General features: G+C 40.5%; 1 protein-coding gene across 1 annotated transcript in view; it reads left to right on the forward strand.

Moving 5' to 3' along the window:
- LOC140140952 (ectonucleotide pyrophosphatase/phosphodiesterase family member 5-like) overlaps positions 1-16,591 on the forward strand; it is a 46,249-nt gene that overhangs the window by 18,153 nt on the left and 11,505 nt on the right. The window contains exons 3-4 of the mRNA XM_072162719.1: positions 13,018-13,257; positions 15,533-15,643. Coding sequence (XP_072018820.1) covers positions 13,018-13,257; positions 15,533-15,643 — 351 coding nt within the window. The remainder of the gene's footprint in view (positions 1-13,017; positions 13,258-15,532; positions 15,644-16,591) is intronic.

Genomic DNA, 16,591 nt, shown 5'->3' on the forward strand with positions numbered 1-16,591 from the left:
CAAACTTTGTCCGATCGGGCTCAAACTTGGTGGGTCGAAACCTTTGTATGAGGGTAGCATGAAAAACATGATATGGAGGTCATCCGAGGTCAAAGGTCAAAGGTCATGGATTTCAAACTTTGTCCTATCGGGCTCAAACTTGGTGGGTGGAATCCTTGATACGAGGGGAATATATGCATAAAACAAAATTGAGGTCAAAGGTCATGTAGGGGCTAAATTTAAACTTTGCCCTATTGAGGGGAGCATGATAGGTCATCTGGGGTCAAACAGTATCGCTATCATAATGAGTGCTCTCACAGCATCAGGGCTCTCACAGCTGCAGGTGCACTAGTACTAATAAAATAATACGCGGTCTCTGTCTATCTGTGTATCTATCTTATCTGTCTGTCTGTCTGTCCGGCTATGCGTTTACCGCACTTCAACGCATCGTGCTGAAATTTTGGATATAGGTAGGTATTGGGAAAAGCATGTTGGCCATGTGGTTTTGAGGGTCATCGGAGGTCAAGGTCAAAGGTCAAAATTTCAAACTTTGTCCGATCGGGCCCAAACTTGGTGGGTGGAATCCTTGATAGGAGGGGAATATAATGCGCCAAATAAAATCGAGGTCAACCGAGGTCAAAGGTCATTACGGAGGGGTCAAATTTCAAACTTTGTCTGATCGGGCTCAACCTTGGTGGGTCGAAACCTTCGTATGAGGGGAGCATGAAAAACATTATATGGAGGTCATATAAGGTTAAAGGTCAAAGGTCATGGATTTCAAACTTTGTCCTATCGGGCTCAAAATTGGTGGGTGGAATCCTTGATGCGAGGGGAATATATGCGCAAAACAAAATTGAGGTCAACCAAGGTCAAAGGTCATGTAGGGGCTAAATTTAAACTTTGCCCTATTGGGCTTAAACTTGATAGGTGGAATCCTTTGTATGAGGGGGCCATGAAAAAAATTACACCGAGGTCATCCGAAGTCAAAGGTCATCTGGGGTCAAACAGAAATGCTATCATGCCAGTGCTCTCACAGTATCAGGGCTCTCACAGCTGCAGGTGCACTAGTACTACTAAAATAATAAGCGGTCTCTGTCTATCTGTCTGTCTGTCTGTCCGGCTTTGCGTTTCGCCGCGCTTCGACGCATCGAGCCGAAATTTCGGATATGGATAGGTATCGGGAAAAGCATGTTGCCCATGTGGTTTTAAAGGTCATCGGAGGTCAAGGTCAAAGGTCAAAATTTCAAACTTTGTCCTATCGGGCCCAAACTTGGTGGGTGGGATCCTTGATAGGAGCCAAACTTGGTATGTGGGGTCCTTGATACGAGGGGAATATATGCCCAAAATAAAATCGAGGTCAACCGAGGTCAAAGGTCATTATGGAGGGGTCAAATTTCAAACTTTGTCCGATCGGGCTCAAACTTGGTGGGTGGGATCCTTGATACGAGGGGAATATATGCCCAAAATAAAATCGAGGTCACCCGAGGTCAAAGGTCATTACGGAGGGGTCAAATTGCAAACTTTGTCGGATTGGGCTCAAACTTGGTGGATGGAATCCTTCATATAAAAGAAGCATGAAAAACATTATATGGAGGTCATCCGAGGTCAAAGGTCAAAGATTTCAAAATTTGGGCCAAAAAACCCGTTTTTTGGGATTTTCTCCAAAATGAGAATTTTGGCCCAAATTGGACCTCACAGATGAATTCAGCAAGTCATTTCCAGTCTAAAAATGTATACTTTTATATTCTTTAGACTAATAATTTAGCAGTTATGAAGCCCGAAAGTTTCCATAATTCCAGGGTTAAGACCACCCTTAACTCTACTGCTCTATCTATGAAGTTTTATCATTAGTATTGGGTTATTCCATTTGAAATTCGCACTCCCCCGTGGAAAATCTTCCACAGAGGGAGTATGAGTTTCAAATAGATTACCTCTTCATTTGAAATACTCACTCCAGTTGTGGAAGATATAGGTGAAACCATCAGTTAGGGAGTATGGGAATTCATTTGAAAAAACATACTTGTCTTTTATTTCTAAGCTTCCACAGGGGTATGACAGATTTTATATGGGACAGTAGTTTCGATTCAAGCATGTATCCACCCATAGCCAAACTCATGAATATTCATGTTTAGCTATCGACATTAATTTTCATTAATTTATGTATTTGGTAGTCTTAGCCCTCTGCAAATATTTACTGGATTCACAGAAATTTTTACACAGGTTCATCAAGACTGTATAGATCTAGACCCATGCATGTAGAAGGCTGTTACCACCATATGTTTTGAAACATCATAACTAGTGCACAATACACAAATGTACTACGCAGTAATATACAGTACTAGACTGGAATATTACATTGCTTCTTTGGATCGTAAGGAGTCAAAGATCATTTGAATGCTATGTATGTGATGCTGGGTTGAACAAACTATGCTCTTGTTGTATAGAAAATCCAAACTAACATATTTTAACACTATATTTTACACAGTATTGTAATTAGAAGGAAAATTCAGTTTGCAGTGGTGCACATTACCAATATCTATTTTGAGATTTAAGTTAATGATATCAATGTTGAAATGCAGTTACCGATAATTGGAGCATACATGATGCATGCAGTGTATATTATCAGTACTCCATAGAAGCTGTCATGTTTAATAGGGATCAATTGCTAGTGATTCCATTATACAAACATACATTGCTTATGATTGTGTACAGTTTGATGGGGGAGGAGGGGATACTTCAATATTGGAAGTGATGGGCACATTATGTTGGGATGCTAAGCCTCTTTTTCAGCATGCACTCTTATATCGTCTAAGGAACCTTTATTTCACCAAATAAATAAAAGAGAGTTGGTACGTCCCAGGTGGAAGGGGCATGAAAGTTTCTCCGGAATTTGGAGATGGCGGTTCTTTGGGAGCTGGCGGTGTACCGGTAAAAGGCTGTCTTTTGGAGCTGTGAACGGTCAAGATCAAGGTTCTTTCTTGGCTTTCTGGTTGATAATCACCTGAAAAAAATGAGCAATTTAGGGGTCTTTTAGAGCTGAAATGTTCAAAATCAGGGGTCTTTCAGCATTCTACTGGTAAAATTCAGGGCTCTTTCTAGCTGCACAGTCCAAAACCAGGGGTCTTTCCAGCGAGCTTACCTGTATGGTAATTTGTGTTAAGTGTCCCCTCCCATGTTCATACAGGGTGTATCAAAATGATTAGTACCGACGACTTCGCATTTTTGCCAATTTTTTAAACTATTTTTTATACCAGTTTGGGGCAAATTGTTTAAATATTTGAAATTATAGTAGTTTAATCTTCTATTAGAATTTTAGATCATAAAGATAACACATTCTGTTCAGAAGTTACATAATTCTAAAGGAAAGGAGGTGTTTTTACACTTTTCATCGTAACGGTGGATCCGTAGCGCACCATTTTCAAAGCTCTATTTTAGTACAAATATCTTATGAGAATGATATGTTGAAAATCTCGGAAATGTTTTATTTTTTCCTTGCCTATTTCTTCATTCATGATGTAGGCCCCTATATAAATGTTCTAATCAATATATATTGGTTTAAAGTAATTATGTCAAAGCCGTAATATCTTATTGACTTCAATAATTTAGGTGGAGAGGTTTGTGTATTTACACTTTCTAGGACGGACATTTAAATTGTGTAGTAAAGATGCATTGATATTACTAAGTAGATGGTGTGGTAGAATGATTATAGACTGTAGACAGTGTCTCTTACACCTGGTAAGAGTTGTTGGAATGGCTCCACAGTATTCAACACTTCAACGTGCTTTCACAAAGCTATGGCAAAGTGCAGTGAAGATTTAGAAGACAGTTTCCAAGAGCAAGGATGATCCCATGCAAGCATGCTATAACAACAATGTTTCAAAATTGATATGGGCAGTTACAGAATGGACCCATCCCAGGTGTTAAGTTCATTCAAGATAGGGCGCCACCTCACACTGTCAGAGTCGTAAGGCAGAGACTTCAGGAAATATCTTTCTAAAAGTAGACTGAAATGAGATATTGATTAAGAGCATGTATGCAATAAATAGTCGCATTCATCTAGTGATGTGTAAGTAAAACCATGATTACGCCGATCTTTGTTTAAATGACAATAGCTCCCAAATGCATCAACCTGTTATCTTCAGATTATTAGATCAATAAGTTAACATATGCCCCTTTCTATTTATAGTAAAAATCTATATTAATTAGCAATTTTATATTTTTGATATATTTTTGAAAATGCGACATATCCCGGTACCAATCATTTTGATACACCCTGTAGTTTCACAAATTATTAGCCAGCCTTTGAGATTTCATTCACAGGGGGAGTACTCAATGCAAAAGACCGACATCGCCTGGCTAATAATTATTTGGTGCAGCAGTGACATTAAAATGAATACACGGGATCGATACACGTGAATTGCTATGCACGATTTTGATATCAGACGAAAATCTTCGGATACTGAGTTAGAAAATGATGAATATCTCCCGTAAATGAATTTTTCTCAAGAAACCAGATGTGGTCTCATACACTTGAAAATATGTGTTGAACAGATATTATAGTCGTTAGCGTGCGCTTTGAAAATTGGCCGTGCGCTTTGAACTCAAAATTTGACCAAGACTCTCAATTTTATATTATGTTGGTCTTGTATGGACTACAGCGCGCAGCAGGCTATAGCGGCACTCACTCAAGTGGAGAGAGTATAACCATTGACCGCAATGTCGTATACAAGCTTGCTCACAGAGCGAGAAATCAATTGCCCCGTCTATGTCAGTAGCCTTAGTCAGGTCACTTCGCTAATAATATGCATCTCATAAGGTCCGAATAAAATGGTCATGGGTGGCTGTGGATTCAACCTACCATGGCGATTTCTACTATGAAGATATCGGGGCGATGTCACTGTGTGCAAAAGACCATGCATCACAGGGATTTGCCACAAACATGGGTCATATTTTTATTTGGTCATTTGGTATATCAACAATCCCTTTTTCTTGGCCATTTTTGTGTTTTTTGTGTATGGATGGGTCTAATATTGCCTCCCTTTAGCCAAGATTTTCCAAAAATATTGAGATATAAGGTGTAAAATCTGTTAATTTGTGTTAAATTTGGCCGGAAATTTAAAAAGGTCCAAATTCTTGAAAATAGGTTTGGGTCCAATTTCAGATTCACAGCTGCACCTCCCTTCCCAAACCAAACTTGAGTATCTCCCAAACTCGTAAAAAAAAGTAATAAGAATTGTGATTTTTAATGGTGGAATCTACTACAAACATATGTTCGCCATGTATAGCTAGTATTTTGGTGTAGCTTAACTTAACTCATCAGTATGAGAGCCTTTATTTCCCCCTTGATCTGTTATTTAGCTCCCTCCACACGGATGTCGACTGCAGACGACAAGTTTCAATTTTTTTAATTAAAAAATTTCAGAATTGTAAATTTTCATGACCATATTTAGAATCAGCATGAAAAATGCATTAAAATGAGTACAAATAAGCCTAGTATTGGTTCAGTAGTTCTTAGATAGCACTTCATATTTTGAGAAAAATATCATAAAACTTGGGACTTTTTATATTGAAGCCTATGGCAAGCACGCATAGCATAAATAGTCACCATATGGGTGAGTACCGGTAGTTAATTTAACAGTGCTTATAACACCAGCAGTAATAGAGTCTGTGCATTATTAATGCATAGCTTGTGAATACAATCAAGATCCTACATGACTCTATGTCTAGCCAATTAGATTAACAACCGCTTCAAGTCAATGATGAAATAACAAACACGCATCTAGGATAAAGCATACCATGGTAATTATTCTTTAGTCTGGGTCCGGGGGCAGAGGAGGGAGGGGTACTTAGTACATATGTCCATATTGTGATGTGCAAAACTTGGGGCTGCATTTTCTGCCATTTGGTATATCAATATCATCAATGACCTCTTTTTCTACAATGTAGGCCAACTGGTGAAGACACAGCTAATTTTGCTCTGAGCATGTTGTTGGGAGTTCAATTTGAACTTGCCACTAGTTTTTACTTGAATTTGCTCTTAAAAACTACAGCATCTAGTTTTTGCTGTATAATTTTATATTTTGTTGTTTGTCCCTGAAGAAGAGCAGTTTCTCTTCTCGAATAAGGGTTGTTTTGTGTGTCAGTTTGGTTTAGTTTGTCTGCCTATGTGCACACAGTGATTTTCATCGCTTGTTCCAGTGTACTTTTGTATAATTTCTGTGGCTCTGGAATTGGTAATACCGTATTTGGCCAACCTATTTTACCTATTTTTGTGTCTAGATTTATTGCTTGGTTTAGCATGTCTTTCATGTATCGTTGGTGCACAGTGATTTTCATCACTTGTCTCACTCTCAGTTAATTTGTATTCATGTTGATTTTGTATGGGGAGTGCATTGTATTTGTAATAGGAAAAATTGAAAGGGCAAGTGCATTGATTTTTTTCATTTGTACACCAACTAAATTATATCAGCTTGTCTTTAACCTCATTCATAAACAATCATAAATCCATTCTTATAAACATACTGTATTTTGTCAAATAAACGCCCCTGGGGGCGTTACATTTTCCCAAGGGGGGGGGGCGTTTATTCAAGGTCAATTTTAGAACGATAATTCCCGTTAAAATCATTAGGTAAACTTAAAACTCACGCTAAAATGACGAACTATGAACTAGAAACACTGACTTCTGGTTCACTTCCGGGTTTCTGATCCAGATTTTCGCCAATTACTGACGCTATTATCGACCATGTGGGCAACTTGGTAAGCTTACTACACAAGATAGCATGGAAATATCAGCATTTTGATATTTTGTTATTAAAATCTATCTATCTATCTATACTACTAAAATAATAAGCGGTCTCTGTCTATCTGTCTGTCTGTCTGTCCGGCTATGCGTTTAGCCGCTTGACGCATCAAGCGAAATTTCGGATATGGATAGGTATTGGGAAAAGCATGTTGACCATGTGGTTTTAAAGGTCATCGGAGGTCAAGGTCAAAGGTCAAAATTTCAAACTTTGTCCGATCGGGCCCAAACTTGGTGGGTGGGATCCTTGATAGGAGGGGAATATAATGCACGAAATAAAATCGAGGTCGACCGAGGTCAAAGGTCATTACGGAGGGGTGAAATTTCAAACTTTGTCCGATCGGGCTCAAACTTGGTGGGTCGAAACCTTTGAAATGAAATATGGAGGTCATCCGAGGTCAAAGGTCAAAGGTCATGGATTTCAAACTTTGTCCTATCGGGCTCAAACTTGGTGGGTGGGATCCTTGATACGAGTGGAATATATCAAAAACAAAATTGAGGTCAACCAAGGTCAAAGGTCATGTAGGGGCTAAATTTCAACTTTGCCCTATTGGGCTTAAACTTGATAGGTGGAATCCTTCGTATGAGGGGAGCATGAAAAAAATTGCATGCAGGTCATAGGTCATCTGGGGTCAAACAGTATTGCTATGTCCGGCTATGCGTTTCGCCGCACTTCGACGCATCGTGCTGAAATTTTGGATATAGGTAGGTATTGGGAAAAGCATGTTGGCCATGTGGTTTTGAGGGTCATCGGAGGTCAAGGTCAAAGGTCAAAATTTCAAACTTTGTCCCATCAGGCCCAAATTTGGTGGGTGGAATCCTTGATAGGAGGGGAATATAATGCGCGAAATAAAATCAAGGTCAACCGAGGTCAAAGGTCATTACAGAGGGGTCAAATTTCAAACTTTGTCCAATCGGGCTCAAACTTGGTGGGTCGAAACCTTCGTATGAGGGGAGCATGAAAAACATTATATGGAGGTAATCCGAGGTCAAAGGTCAAAGGTCATGGATTTCAAACTTTGTCCTATCGGGCTCAAAATTGGTGGGTGGAATCCTTGATGCGAGGGGAATATATGCGCAAAATAAAATTGCGGTCAACCAAGGTCAAAGGTCATGTAGAGGCTAAATTTAAACTTTGCCCTATTGGGCTTAAACTTGATAGGTGGAATCCTTTGTATGAGGGGGCCATGAAAAAAATTACACCGAGGTCATAGGTCATCTGGGGTCAAGCAGTATCACTATCATGCCAGTGCTCTCACAGCATCAGGGCTCTCACAGCTACAGGTGCACTAGTCTATACTATAATAATCATAAGCGTTATCTGTCCGTCTGTCTGTCCGTCTGTCCGGCTATGCGTTTCGCCGCGCTTCGACGCATCGTTCCGATATTTCAGACATAGGTGGGTACCGGGCGTGCGCTGTTTGCCGGGTAGTTTTGAAGGTCATCGGAGGTCAAGGTCAAAGGTCAAAATTTCAAACTTTGTCAGATCGGGCCTAAACTTGGTGGGTAGTATCCTTGATACAAGGGGAATATATGCCCAAAATAAAATCTAGGTCGCCCGAGGTCAAAGGTCATTACGGAGGGGTCAAATTTCAAACTTTGTCCGATCGGGCTCAAACTTGGTGCGTGGAATCCTTCGTATGAGGGGAGCATGAAAAACATTATATGGAGGTCATCCGAGGTCAAAGGTCATGCATTTCAAACTTTGTCCTATCGGGCTCAAACTTGGTGGGTGGAATCCTTGATATGAGGGGAATATATGCGCGAAACAAAATTGAGGTCAACCGAGGTCAAAGGTCATCTAGGGGGTAAATGTAAACTTTGCCCTATTCAAATGTTAGAGTATGCCCAATTGGGCTTAAACATGGTAAAAAGAATCATTGATATGTCGGGAACATGTGATAAAGTCAAAAAGAGTCATCAGGCGTCAAGCCGTATTTCTATCATGCAGCTGTTGCCGTTATACCTAAATAAAAACAATATTGTGAGTATTGCATTAAGTTTCAGCCATATTTTTCTAAATATTCAGACATATTTAAAAAGAGTAAACAAGATCAGTGAACTACATTAATTGTAGGCACTGCTGTTTTACACAAGTACTAATAAAATAATGAGCTCTGTGTGTCTGTCTGTCTGTCTGTCTGTCTGTCTGTCCGGCTATGCGTTTCGCCGCGCTTCGACGCATCGATCCGATATTTCAGACATAGATGGGTATTGGGCGTGCGCTGTTTACTGGGTAGTTTTAAAGGTCATCGGAGGTCAAGAAAGGTCATCGGAGGTCAAGGTCAAAGGTCAAAATTTCAAACTTTGTCCGATTGGGCCCAAATTTGGTGGGTGGAATCCTTGATACAAGGGGAATATAATCTGTGAAATAAAATCGAGGTCAACCGAGGTCAAAGGTCATTACGGAGGGGTCAAATTTCAAACTTTGTCCGATCGGGCTCAAACTTGGTGGGTGGGATCCTTGATACGAGGGGATTACATGCCCGAAATACAATCGAGGTCAACCAAGGTCAAAGGTCATTACGGAGGGGGTCAAATTTCAAACTTTGTCCGATCGGGCTCAAACTTGGTGGGTCGAAACCTTTGTATGAGGGTAGCATGAAAAACATGATATGGAGGTCATCCGAGGTCAAAGGTCAAAGGTCATGGATTTCAAACTTTGTCCTATCGGGCTCAAACTTGGTGGGTGGAATCCTTGATACGAGGGAATATATCATAAAACAAAATTGAGGTCAAAGGTCATGTAGGGGCTAAATTTAAACTTGGCCCTATTGAGGGGAGCATGATAGGTCATCTGGGGTCAAACAGTATCGCTATCATAATGAGTGCTCTCACAGCATCAGGGCTCTCACAGCTGCAGGTGCACTAGTACTAATAAAATAATACGCGGTCTCTGTCTATCTGTGTATCTATCTTATCTGTCTGTCTGTCTGTCCGGCTATGCGTTTCGCCGCACTTCAACGCATCGTGCTGAAATTTTGGATATAGGTAGGTATTGGGAAAAGCATGTTGGCCATGTGGTTTTGAGGGTCATCGGAGGTCAAGGTCAAAGGTCAAAATTTCAAACTTTGTCCGATCGGGCCCAAACTTGGTGGGTGGAATCCTTGATAGGAGGGGACTATAATGCGCGAAATAAAATCGAGGTCAACCGAGGTCAAAGGTCATTACGGAGGGGTCAAATTTCAAACTTTGTCTGATCGGGCTCAACCTTGGTGGGTCGAAACCTTCGTATGAGGGGAGCATGAAAAACATTATATGGAGGTCATCCAAGGTTAAAGGTCAAAGGTCATGGATTTCAAACTTTGTCCTATCGGGCTCAAAATTGGTGGGTGGAATCCTTGATGCGAGGGAATATATCATAAAACAAAATTGAGGTCAACCAAGGTCAAAGGTCATGTAGGGGCTAAATTTAAACTTTGCCCTATTGGGCTTAAACTTGATAGGTGGAATCCTTTGTATGAGGGGGCCATGAAAAAAATTACACCGAGGTCATCCGAAGTCAAAGGTCATCTGGGGTCAAACAGAAATGCTATCATGCCAGTGCTCTCACAGTATCAGGGCTCTCACAGCTGCAGGTGCACTAGTACTACTAAAATAATAAGCGGTCTCTGTCTATCTGTCTGTCTGTCTGTCCGGCTATGCGTTTACGCCGCTCGGCCTTGACGAGCGAAATTTTCGGATATGGATAGGTATCGGGAAAAGCATGTTGCCCATGTGGTTTTAAAGGTCATCGGAGGTCAAGGTCAAAGGTCAAAATTTCAAACTTTGTCCTATCGGGCCCAAACTTGGTGGGTGGGATCCTTGATAGGAGCCAAACTTGGTATGTGGGGTCCTTGATACGAGGGGAATATATGCCCAAAATAAAATCGAGGTCAACCGAGGTCAAAGGCCATTACGGAGGGGACAAATTTCAAACTTTGTCCGATCGGGCTCAAACTTGGTGGGTGGGATCCTTGATACGAGGGGAATATATGCCCAAAATAAAATCGAGGTCACCCGAGGTCAAAGGTCATTACGGAGGGGTCAAATTGCAAACTTTGTCGGATTGGGCTCAAACTTGGTGGATGGAATCCTTCATATAAAAGAAGCATGAAAAACATTATATGGAGGTCATCCGAGGTCAAAGGTCAAAGATTTCAAACTTTGTCCTATCGGGCTCAAACTTGGTGGGTGGAATCCTTGATATGAGGGGAATATATGTGCAAAACAAAATTGAGGTTAACCGAGGTCAAAGGTCATCTAGGGGCTAAATTTCAACTTTGCCCTATTGTGCTTAGACTTGATATGAGGGAGCATGAAAAATTACATTGAGCTCATCCGAGTTCAAAGGTCATCTGGGGTCAAAAAGCGTGTCTATCATGCAGACGGTGCCTAATAGCTACAGGGCCATTACAGCTGCAGGTGCACTAGTCTTTACTAATAAAATAATAAGCGGGCTGTATCTGTCTATCTGTCTGTCCGGCTATGCGTTTCGCCGTGCTTCGACGCATCGCGCTGAAATTTCGCATATAGGTAGGTATCGGGAAAAGCATGTTGGCCATGTGGTTTTAAAGGTCATCGGAGGTCAAGGTCAAAGGTCAAAATTTCAAACTTTGTCCGATCGGGCCCAAACTTGGTGGGTGGAATCCTTGATAGCAGGGGAATATAATGCGCGAAATAAAATCGAGGTCAACCGAGGTCAAAGGTCATTACGGAGGGGTCAAATTTCAAACTTTGTCCGATCGGGCTCAAACTTGGTGGGTTGAAACCTTCGTATGAGGGGAGCATGAAAAACATTATATGGAGGTCATCCGAGGTCAAAGGTCAAAGGTCATGGATTTCAAACTTTGTCCTATCGGGTTCAAACTTGGTGGGTGCAATCCTTGATACGAGGGAATATATGCGCAAAAACAAAATTGAGGTCAAACAGTATCGCTATCATGCCAGTGCTCTCACAGTATCTCGGCTCTCACAGCCGCAGGTGCACTAGTACTACTAAAATAATAGCCGTTAGATGTGTGTCTGTGTGTCCGGCTATGCGTTCCGCCGCGCTTCGACGCATTGTTCCGATATTTCAGACATAGATGGGTACCGGGCGTGCGCTGTTTACCGGGTAGTTTTGAAGGCCATCGGAGGTCAAGGTCAGAGGTGAAATTTCAAACTTTGTCCGATCGGGCCCAAACTTGGTGGGTGGGATCCTTGATAGGAGCGGAATATAATGCGCGAAATAAAATCGAGGTCGACCGAGGTCAAAGGTCATTACGGAGGGGTCAAATTTCAAACTTTGTCCGATCGGGCTCAAACTTGGTGGGTCGAAACCTTCAGTATGAGGGGAGCATGAAAAACATTATATGGAGGTCATCCGAGGTTAAAGGTCAAAGGTCATGGATTTCAAACTTTGTCCTATCGGGCTCAAACTTGGTGGGTGGAATCCTTGATATGAGGGGAATATATGCGCGAAACAAAATTGAGGTCAACCGAGGTCAAAGGTCATCTAGGGGCTACATTTTAACTTTGCCCTATTGTGCTTAAACTTGATATGAGGGAGCATGAAAAAGTTACATCGAGGTCATCCGAGTTCAAAGGTCATCTGGGGTCAAAAAGTATCTCTATCATGCAGCTGGTGCCGCCAGTGCTCTCACAGCATCAGGGCTCTCACAGCTGCAGGTGCACTAGTATTTATAAAAAATCACCAAAAACAAAAGTAATATAAAATCCTTCCATAATTATATTGCCCTCTTGAACCCAGGTGGCGGATGACATGATCGAGCCGGCAACTTGTGAAACCGCTCGGCCGTATGGCATTTTCCAATATACTTGGTTAGTTTTGCGGGGTTCATTATCGAACCCCGACGGGTTTAGCTTGTATTTATATTATTTATCAACATAAGCCTATTTGTTTGTGATATTTCAAGCGTTTTAAAATTTCAAAATAATCCTATTCAATTACACGGTTGATGATGAAAATGTACTGAATTTAGAGAATGCAATGCGGCCACCACCTGCTTGAACCAGGGCTTTGTAGATGTGCATGTGTCATGCAGTAATTAAAATCAAAATGCATGGATCAAAGGTCCACTGCTATTGGTTCATTGCCTCATGAATATTTATACCATTTATGATAGTGCTTTGTATCCTCGTCCGTTGGATTCACCATTGCCTACTTTTAAACAGAAAGAAATAAACATCTATTAGTTGCAGGGGAAAATTACCGAATCTTATCATTTTATTTTATCTTAAATTCATTTTATCGCCAGGAAATTTGCGAGGACAACATGGGTACAACAATTCACTGTTGTCAATGCATCCCTTCTTCATCGCCCATGGGCCAGCCTTCAAAGAAGACTACAAGATGAAGCCATTCAGAAATGTGGACATCTACCCTCTGTTATGCCACTTGCTTGGAGTTGAACCATCACCTAATAATGGGTCTTTGGATGAGGTTAAGATGATGCTGAAAGAGGGAGAAGCAATTGTGACTTCAACTGCAGCACCGAGTAAGTTATTGACATGCATAGATGAAAAAATATACAGACCATTCACTAATAGACAAAGTCCCTGTGCTTTGTATGCTGAGAATTCTCGCATATTCATGAGGGCTGGTCCTTCAAATGCCCATGTTTTAACAAAGCACACAGTGCCATTTGTGGCTGTCATGGAACTGTATTAGGATTCTATATTAGCTATGGTGCCTGACTACATTTACCCGAAGATATCAAGATTGTACATTTAAAAAATATACAGTAACAGGCATATTTAATTTGTGTGTGCTTCATGGAATAATCAATACTTTGGAATAATTAACCCTCATTATCAGATGATGCTGGACTTTGCCTGTTGGTGAATGGTCTGTATATTTTTTGTCTGTGTGGACATGGCTTTAACCCCGACAGATGGAATGTCAGTTTCATTTCACCAGTATTCTATAGACCTTTTCATAGTAATTCCGATAAAACCCGAAGCATGAAATAATTTCCTCTATCGCGCGCATTAAAGTACCTCTTCAGCATCATGTACAGTGCAAAGTTCCAATGTGTAACAGGCATCATAAACTACGATGAACTTTTGACAGTCAATTATAGATGAGAGAGGTACTTTTGCCAAGGATACTCAACGTGCAATCAAGCGTGTTGTGTAAGAGACTGACCTGTGGAATAGGTGATGCATAAACAAAAGGTTCTGTAAAAAAATTTAACTGACGAAAATTGACGGAATATTTTATCATTTCTTTCCATTAGTATCTTATTGTGAAAAACCAAGTAGCTGAGGTGTTAACTCAATATGCTAGGAAAATATTTAAACCGATGACCCCATGTTGGCTAAATAAGCTGTATTTTGGCGCAAAAGGGTACCGTAATTCATGACATTTCTTGTCCGCCAGTTTGGGTACAATTTGACCCCCTAGCTTACTGGATGAATAGCGCGGTTTTCCGAACTTTTCCAATCTTGATATGAAATGGTCTATTGGTTTTGTAAAGAGAAATCTTTAAGGCTACATGCTCTTTTTGGTTGAAATTTTTGGCGGGAAATAATCCCGCCAAAACATTAAAGTAATCTTTTCCCACAACTAAATATCATAGTCAGGAAATTAATGATGCATCTGGTAGCTTAGATCATAACTTTCATTATACTTAGTTGCAATTATCCCAGAAAATTCTTGATTTGTTTTTACAGAGTCTTGAATTGTCGATGTTTTTGGTCAAAAAACATCACTCGGTGTATTTTGAAACTCGGCATTAACTCTTCTCAAATTAGCCCCAAATCATAATTTATTATATGCACGTGTAGCAAACACCAATGGGAATAATTGGACGTTGTTTGCGGAGCCTAAATTTGGTTTGATTTTATTTCACAATAATTCTAAGGTGAGAATTTTGACCTGACATTTCCTTTTTGGATTTCCAATTTAAATTCATTGATATGTGATATTTTGAATAAATAAAGAGTACGCTTTCCTTTCTGCAACACTTCCCGGTATCATTAAGCATCTGCTGATAACCAACATTTTAGCTGAAAACAGTCCTTCCTATCATTTTTGAACAAAATATGGTTCAAAAGTGCGTTACCGTCAAGATATAAACAGGCACAGCAAGGCAATGAAGAGAGCTATTTACGGTGGGGTATCTATTGTAAGCTATTAGGGTAGGCCTATATTATATCTTCCCGCAAATGACAGGATGTGTCAAGCAGGGCGGTATATTCAAACGCTATTGTCTGGATCATTGGGTATCGATTGCGCACGTATACATGCAACACGGATGTGTATGGTCCTCCCAGGTTTTGACATGAATTACAAATGACGTCGTGAATGACCCAGCGCTTTCATTTTATTATTACTAAATTAATCGTCGTTTATCACAAGTGCTAAGAGTCGTACCAGTTCAATTCATCAAAATTAATTTGTATTAAATGAAAAACAAACAGACAAGTAGAGTCATATGTCTTTCTATGACCGTATTCCTACCAAAGTCTGATTTTCAATACACTAGAAACGTGTTGATATGTATATCTTTGAAAATCGCCTAATGTTAACCACAGTCACCGTGGCACAGTAGGTATCTTTAGTATTCATAGTGCAGTTGGCAGTGGTTCGAACCCCGTGAAAATTTTAGTATTTTTATTCTTTTTACTAATGCGCTGTGCCGTTTTTTAAAACACGCCCCTGAATGAAACTGATGGGCAAGTACCCTTAATAGTTGAACAGTAACAAACCTGATGAATCTCTACACTAATTCTGTGTAACATTTTGTTGTCCTTTTCTTCAAATTCTAGGTGAAACAACAACTTCACCAAGCAAGACAACCAAAGCAGCGCATCCACATGATATGGTAACATTGACGCCTATCCATATCAAGGAGAGTTTGTCTATAAATGCACTCATTGGTAAGTATGTGGCAGCCATATTGGTGTGCAGTGGCGGCGCTACGGGGGCAAGGGGGGATTTCCCCCCCCCAATATTTCCCCCCTCACTTTTGTGTCAAAACTCCCACGTAAATTTCCACTTTTTCGATTTCGATTTTGCCCCCCAATTCACTTTGCCCCCCCCCCCATGCTCCCCCGAAAAAAAAAAAATCCTGGTGCCGCCACTGTTGGTGTGATACCTGCATACTGAGAAAATAACAGTCAGCTATAAACCGTCCACATCCCTTTAGATGTTTTCTGTCCATAGAGGGCGACTTAACCCCATGAGAACTACCTGCCTATTGGTCAAAAAGAAGTTTTCGCTATCAATCGGACCAATCAGCAACATTGTTAAAATTTCACCATGCAAAAAAATTGGGGTGAATTATTTGCAAAGCTCCATTCTGATTAGTGATTAACATGAAGATATCACATAATTGACCAATCAGAGGCAATGTTAGATCGGAAGGTAGTGCTCAGGGGATTAACCAATATTTTATAGTGCAAAGCAGCCTTTGCCTTGGTCAGAGCCAGAGATAAAATATTAGTTTGGGTCTGATGATCAACTCACAGATTGTGATTGGTAAGAAGCGGGTAAAAGAAGGTTGATTCATCTGGTACCTTCATCACAGAAAAGGAATCTCAGGAAAAAAGGGTAAAAACAATGGTACTTTTACAAGCAACTTTTCTAGGCACTGTAAAAATGACAGCTTTAGGAAATAAAGTTTCCCATTACTAAAGTTTGTTCGGTTTATATAAGGCAGAAAAAATAAGACTCATAACACCGTGTATTGATATAGAATGGTGTGCACGCAGTTGGGAGCAATGCTTAGGCTAGTAGTGTGTCGTGTAATGCGTGACTGGCGCACGCTTATGTGAATTTGTGCGAGCGTGAATTGGGATTTTATTGGCACACGCAGTAACAAAAGT

Source organism: Amphiura filiformis, chromosome 19 (assembly GCF_039555335.1).
Source record: "Amphiura filiformis chromosome 19, Afil_fr2py, whole genome shotgun sequence".
Taxonomy (NCBI): domain Eukaryota; kingdom Metazoa; phylum Echinodermata; class Ophiuroidea; order Amphilepidida; family Amphiuridae; genus Amphiura; species Amphiura filiformis.